Genomic DNA, 7,538 nt, shown 5'->3' with positions numbered 1-7,538 from the left:
TTCAAAACTTCAAGTCCTTTTCATAAATCAACATTTAAATCAAAAAACAAATATTCATCAATATCTACATTTCAAATTATTCATAACACCATTCAAACACATTCAAGAATCTTTTTCACATCACAATCAACTTGTAATTTTCCAAATCAGCAAAATCTCAATCTAACACTCTAATTTACTCCAAAACCAACAACTCTACAAACAAATTTGAAATTGCCAAGTGTTGGAATATACTTGAACAATGAAATAGAGAATTATATCTTTTTCTAAAATTAGTTACAAGCTATTTTGGAAGACCCACTTATCAAGATAGATAAATAGTTAATTTTAAACGATTGTACTATTAATGTATATGTATATTTTATTACGACCATAAGAGAGAGAAAAAACTATAAATAGCGAACCATCCTAGTTTGTTTCCTTGGTTAAAATTCTTTGAACAAATACAACATTTCTCACTTATCCCTTTATGCAATCTCTCTTTGTTCTTGCCAATGATCATTAATTCTAATTTACCACTTTTTATTTATCTTTCTGAATATTTTCTTTATCAGATATACATTTGAGTTATTTCTTCTTAAAAATCAATATTTTTGTCTTAACATAGACTTTTCCAAGTTTAATAAATCAAATCCTGATCTAATACTATGATTTTCACTAATACAGTAACCTTTTAACATTAACAGTCCACACGAATTTATCAAACATAAATCATCCCTTCAACTTTTGAGAACATAATTACTCTTTTCTAAAATTGATATATTTACTGCAATTTTAATCTATTTCACTAATCCAAAGATAATTAATTATATATAATTATAATTTCTTATAACTACACTATTTGATATTTTCAATTTTAAACATACTTGTAAATAAAGATATTAATTTTAATGAATGGAGTATAACTTGATCTATATGAACGTCTAGTTGAAAACTATATACACTATTCATCTTAATGCATGTTCAGTTTCACTTATTTTCGGGAGAGAAAAAAACAAACATTTATAAATATTTATAGTACATTTTAGAGAATATTTTCTTCTAGAAAACTAATCTTTCAAAAACTATTAAAATATTAATTAAAAAAATTTATAAAAAATAAATCTAACCATACAGACGGCTTTTATTGAGTTTTGTGAGATTCTGTTTCTGTTTTCTTGTTTTAACAGAGCTTATATATACTTTGTATTCCTTTCTCATTATAACATATGAATATAATACAATTTTTCCTTCCATCTTATTATTTACCCTTTTTCTCTATTCCACCGCATAATCTAATGCGTCCACCGCACAATCATAATTCAATACATGTGTCATCTCTCACGCACGATTAAGCAACAAGGAAGATCACTATGCTGCATAGTGTGGGTCATGGAGACCATATTTCAATATGGTATCAGAGAGAGTTAAAGTCTCGCTCTGCTTCCGTTATTTCTTTTGTTCTTGTTTCTGGTTCTTGTGTTTTCTTTACATTTTTCTTCTATTTTTTGTTTGTGATTCATGATGGAAGCTACACTAGCCGCAGTAAAGATCCCACCCAGAATCCAAGCATTAGTCAAGATCCCGCTCAGAATCCAGGCAGTCCTTACTATCTGCATGCTGGAGAAAACCCAGGAACCGTTTTGATCAATCTTCAGCTTGACGGCAATAATTATCATCCATGGAGTAGGGTTATGCGTCGTGCCCTTCTTTCAAAGAACAAACACAAATTCATTAATGGCACTCTGCCCGCTCCAAAAACAGGTACTTCTCTTCAAGAAACGTGGGAACAGTGCAACATGATGGTTATATCATGGGTAACACGAACCCTTAGTGAACAGATTGCGCAGAGTGTGGTTTACGTAGAGGATGCGAGGGAACTCTAGGAAGATTTACGTGAACATTTTTCAAAAGGAGATCTTTTCAGGATTTTGGATCTTCTTCAAGAGATACATTCCATGAGGCAAGGTGAACGAACAGTGACTGAATTCTACACTAATTTGAAAATCTTATGGGAAGAGCTTGAAGCACTATGACCAACTCCTGATTGCGAGTGCAAGATCAAATGCAGTTGTGCGTTAACCAAACACATCCAAAGGTATAAAGAGTTTGAGTACGCCTTGTGTTTGTTAAAAGGTCTAAACGATACTTATCTTTTTGTTAAGACACAAATCTTGCTAATGGAGCCTTTACCCATTATAAATCGTATTTTTTCCCTCGTCATCCATTAAGAACGGCAACTGGCAAGCAATGAGATGGTGAATAAAGGTAGTGTGATGTTGAATAGCAAAGCTCTGTTTAATTCTTCAGGCAATCAAGGAAATTGGAAGACGTTTCGCAGCAGCACTGGCAGATCTCAAGGAAGAGGAAAATCATGTATCAAAACAATGGTAAGCAGTGTACACATTGTCACAGACTGAATCATACCATAGATGAATGCTATTTCAAGTAGGGGTTTCCCCCTTGGTATAAACAAAAAGGTGAAAAGAATGAAAGAGTTACAAACAGTGTTGTGATGGATAAGAATATGAAAGTTGAAGAGAAGTGTACCGACCAGTCCTCGGTCATCGACTCCAGTGACAGACCTTAGACATTGCACACCGGGGCCTGATAGTAAAGATGGGTCACGTAAGGTGGACCCCAGAATTGCACTAGTTATTAGTTAAACATCAGATATGGGAGGAAGCCCTAAGACAATAGGGATCCATGCAAGTGGTGTGTATAGCGCATTCAGGCGCGACACGAGCAAATAGTCCTTGGAGGCGCTAAGGCTCGTTACGGTTAGGGTTTCCAAGGAAGCTGCATGCATGGCACGTGAATACTTAGGGAACCCACAGAACAGATGGCGCCAGAAATTTGGTGCACAAGTTGGTACCCAGGCCCCATTCTATTAGTCGTTGCACTCCAGTTAAGGGAAGTCTTATGTGCCAGATTATGCTAAGATTGTGTAATAGCGCGCAGGGACATTCTCCAAGGAACCCTAGACACGGGTAACGGAACAAAGGTAAAACCTAGTTTCAACCTATATAAAGGGTGCTAAGAGCCCTAGCAAGATACAAGGCTTCTAAGACTAAAACTACTTTATACAGTTAGTGTTTCTTTGCCCTAATACTGACTTGAGCGTCAGAGTGCAAACGGCCGTCAAGGCGCCCTTTGTCTTTGCAGGTGAGAGATTCTTCAACCAAGGAAGTTCAATTCTCAAGCGGAAATAGGAGGGTCAGAGGTTGTCGTTCGAGTCAACCGGTAGGAGCAAGAAAATAAGTCAAACACAAATAACAGGAATCAGTTCACACAAGGTCACATATATCAAATCATGCAACTTTGTTGATCAAGTGTGATCAAAGGCTTTGAAGAATCCAAATCCATGTGTTTGATGCAAGGCTGAAGTTGCTATTGTGTTTAGGATAGGATATGGGTAGTTTAAATGTGTAATCCACTCTTTGTTGAATCTAAAGCTAATGTTTTTTAAAACCTTTTTAAGTTTAAAGTGTTTTTCAAACTAAGAGAAAAACAACCTGTTGTTTTGTCGAAACAATCGATTGTTTTATTCTTAGGTGTTTTTGAAAAGGTTGAAAATTGTTTTGGTTGGTTGACTTGTTGTCACACCAAAACAATCGATTGTTTCGTGATTTCAATCGATTGTTTCTTTGAAAATCCTAACAGAATTATGTTTTGTTAGTTGAATGTGCTTTAAATGATTTCCAACTAAATACGCTCCTGTATTAAATGCTTTGACCAATCTTTGAAAGGTATAAATGGTTTGTTTATGTTTTATAACAAACAAGAAAAACAGATTTGAGTTTTTCAGTTGTGAAATATTGCTTTCAAGTTTTGAACATTCTCTTTTCAACTTTGGTTTTCTCAAGAGAGAGTGGAATAGGATTACATCTGTATTGATTTTAAATTGTTCTGTAAACAACGTTCTGAATATTCTGTAAATTTTGGTGTTGTTGCCAAGGAGTGTTGTGTGCTCTTGAGGTCGTCAAGATCAACATTCTTGGAGTGTGTTGTGCCAAAGAGAGTGTGTTTCTTGAAGGGTTTAAGGTCACTTCTTTGGTGGTTTGTGTGTAATCTGTATTGATTCCTTAGTGGATTGCCCAGTGGCTTCTGGGGACTGGATGTAGCTCTTGGTTTAAGAGTGAACCAGTATAAACTGTTTGTGTATCTCTTTCTTCCCTTAAACTCATTTAAATTCAGTTGTTATTGCTTTACTGGTATAAACAACCAATTGTTTTTCTGGTGCTTTGCTGTTTTGTGCTTAATATCTTGGCTAACTGAATTTCTGATTGAGTTTCGTACAAAGGATTTTGTTCTAACTGAAAAAGTTTTCAAAAACCCCTCTTAAACAATTCAACCCCCCCCCCCCCCCTCTCGTTTCAGGCCATATATTCTAACAAACTTATCCAAGAAATAAAAAAAGATTATGCGCATAAGGTGAACAATTTTTTGAATGATTCTTCAGATGAGAACACTGCGAAAGGTAAGAACAATGAAAAATCTTAAGTTTTAGATACAGGTGCCACAGATCATGTGAATTATTCTATAAATAATTTTTTGACTTTTCGCAGAATAAATCCTATTCGTATTAGTTTGCCAAATGGTTCACATGTTGTTGCTTACTATGATGGAACAGTAGCATTATTTGAAAAACAATTCCTATATAACATATTATATGTACCAGAATTTGCTTTTAATCTTGTTTTTGTGCAAAAACTAGTTAAAAATCATAATTGTAAACTCACTATTACTTCTGAGTTTTGTCATATTCAAAATGTGTAATCATTAAAGATGATTGGATGTGTTAGGTTGGACAAAGGATTATATCTTATAGATACATCAAAGCATGAAGTCAGTATCAATACTGCAGGAAATTTGAACCATCCAGACCAAAGTGTTACGAAGAATATTTGGCATCACAGGCTGGGACATCCATCTGATAGAGTTTTACAGCATATGAGTAACATTTTTTCTTATATCAGTTTCTATGAAAATAAATCGTGTGATGTATGTCATTATGCTAAGCAGCACAAACTTTCTTTCACTCATAATAGTACTCGTACTAAAAACATATTTGATATGATTCATGTGGATATATGGGGCCCTTTTGGACTGCTTCTATGCACGGTCACAAGTTTTTTCTTACCATAGTGGATGACCACAGTAGGTTCACTTGGGTTTATCCTATGATAGCAAAATCTGAAACTAGGGATGCCTTAAGTAGATTCATTACTCTTATATATAATTAGTTTAATAATGTCATAAAGGCCATCCGTTCTGATAATGGAAATGAGTTTGCTTGTGCCACATTGTATGAAAGTTTGGGTATCTTACATCAAACTAGTTGTGTGGAAACACCACAACAAAACTCTGTTGTTGAGAGAAAACATCAGCACATTTTGAATGTTACACGTAGTCTTTTACTTCAGTCTAATTTGCCTGTTATTTTTTGGTCCTATGTTGTGACTTATGCCACACATCTAATAAACAGAATACCTACTAATGTTCTCGAGATGCAAACACCTTATGATTTGTTATATAAAGAACAACCCAATGTTCAAAATTTAAAGGTTTTTGGTTCTTTATGTTCTGCTTCAAGTTTGCAAAGAAATAGATCTAAGTTAGATCCGAGAGCAAGAAAATGTATTTTTCTTAGATATAAAACTGGTATGAAGGGTTATGTTGTGTTTGATGTTCATAATAAGGAGATTTTTGTGTCAAGAAATGTAAACTTCTATGAATCTGTTTTTCCCTATACTGAAAATAACAATTGTAACAAAGAAAAGGGTAATCAGCAAATTGATGCTTTTGATTTTAATTTTGAACCTGTTGACACGAATGAGAGTTATCATATTGATCAAACCGAGGAGAATACTACTGAAGAAAACATCTTGTGAAGGTCTGATAGACACAGGAGATCTCCTAGCTATCTCAAGGACTATCATTGCCAACTTTCTAGTCACATTGACACCAAACGACTAAATCATTATGGTAAAGTCCTTCATTCCCAATCTACATATCTTGATTATGGCAATCTAACTACTAAACACCTTAACTATGTTTTAGCTATATCTTCTAATGAAAAGCCACATAATTACAATGAAGCTATACGAAAACTTGAATGGTGTGAAGCCATGAAAAAGGAAATTAAAGCCTTGGAAGAAAATGAAACATTCTCACTGACCTTCCCCACAGTAAGCAACCCATTGGATGTAAGTGGGTGTACAAGATAAAATACAATGCGAAGGGTGATATAGAAAGGTACAAGGCAAGACTTGTCGTGAAAGTATACACAACTAGAAGGAATAGATTACCTGGATACTTTTTCTCCTGTGGTCAAACTTACAACTATAAGAATGCTACTTGCCATTGCTGCCACAAAGAACTGGCACCTTAAACAACTAGATGTGAACAATGCGTTTCTGCATAGGGATCTAAATGAGGAAGTCTACTTGCTACCTCCACTTGGCATCAAGGTTAAAACTGGACAGGTTTGCAAGCTAGTAAAATCATTATATGGTTTGAAACAAGCAAGACGACAATGGTTTGCTAAGCATACTTCTTCTCTTAACAAAATTGGTTTCACTAATCTGTTTATGATCATTCATTATTCATAAGAAACTCTGAAAACAGTTTTACTATATTACTAGTATATGTGGATGACATTATTCTTGCAGGAAAATCTATATCAGACATAGAACAAGTTACACGACACCTAGACAAAGTTTTTAAAGTAAAAGACTTAGGCGATTTGAAGTTCTTTCTTGGTCTCGAGATAGCCAGATCTAATAAGGGCATTCATGTTTCCCAAAGGAAATATGCTCTAAACATCATCTACGAAGTTGGTCTACTTGCTGCTAAACCTTGTGCCACACCTATGAAGAAGGATACAAAGAACATGTTTCTAAAAGGAATTTCCATAAAAGATGTTACTGCTTATCAAAGACTCATTGGAAGGCTACTATATCTTACAAATACCATGCCCGACATAAGCTATTGTGTCCAGTTTCTAAGTCAATTCCTGCAAGCACCAACTTCAGAACATCACAATGCTGAACACCGAGTTCTACGTTACATTAAAGGAACTCCTGGACAAGGACTTTTCTTCTCTGACAATTCGGATCTCCAGCTTAAAGGTTTCTGTGATTCAGATTGGGCAAGTTGTCCACAAACTAGGCGATCAACAACCGGTTTTTGTGTTTTTGAGGGCTCTTCGCTGATTAGCTGGAAATCCAAGAAGTAGTCTACTGTGTCGCGATCATCATCCGAAGCAGAATATCGTGCCCTCGTTACTTTAACCTGTGAGATTCAATGGTTGAAGTATTTGATCGATGAGGTCAAGATAAAGGTCCAGACCTCAGCTGTTGTCTATTGTGATAATCAATATGCAAGGTATATAGCTCACAATCCAAGCTTCCAGGAAAGAACGAAGCACGTAGAGATAGATTGACATGTTGTACGTGAAAAACTACAATCCAAACTCTTCCAGCAGTTGTCAATCTCCTCCAACCATCAAACTGCTGATGTTCTCACAAAACCACTTGAACGTGGTGATTTTATTT

At 35.1% G+C, this 7,538-nt stretch overlaps 1 protein-coding gene across 1 annotated transcript; it reads left to right on the top strand.

Moving 5' to 3' along the window:
* Positions 1-6,332: 6,332 nt before the first annotated feature.
* Positions 6,333-7,219, top strand: LOC137834110 (uncharacterized mitochondrial protein AtMg00810-like). The gene is made up of 2 exons (XM_068642173.1): positions 6,333-6,520; positions 6,610-7,219. The coding sequence occupies exons 1-2, from the start codon at positions 6,333-6,335 to the stop codon at positions 7,217-7,219; spliced, it is 798 nt and encodes a 265-aa protein (XP_068498274.1).
* Positions 7,220-7,538: the final 319 nt, after the last annotated feature.

The sequence above is a fragment of the Phaseolus vulgaris genome, chromosome 5, assembly GCF_000499845.2.
Source record: "Phaseolus vulgaris cultivar G19833 chromosome 5, P. vulgaris v2.0, whole genome shotgun sequence".
Taxonomy (NCBI): domain Eukaryota; kingdom Viridiplantae; phylum Streptophyta; class Magnoliopsida; order Fabales; family Fabaceae; genus Phaseolus; species Phaseolus vulgaris.
This window is presented reverse-complemented; position numbering and strand designations above follow the sequence as displayed.

Coding starts and splice junctions, on each gene's coding strand:
- LOC137834110 (XM_068642173.1), top strand. CDS start 6,333: ATGCTACTTGCCATTGCTGCCACAAAGAACTGGCACCTTAAACAACTA. Junction 6,521..6,609: donor AAACAAGCAAGACGACAATG/GTTTGCTAAGCA, acceptor CTCTGAAAACAG/TTTTACTATATTACTAGTAT.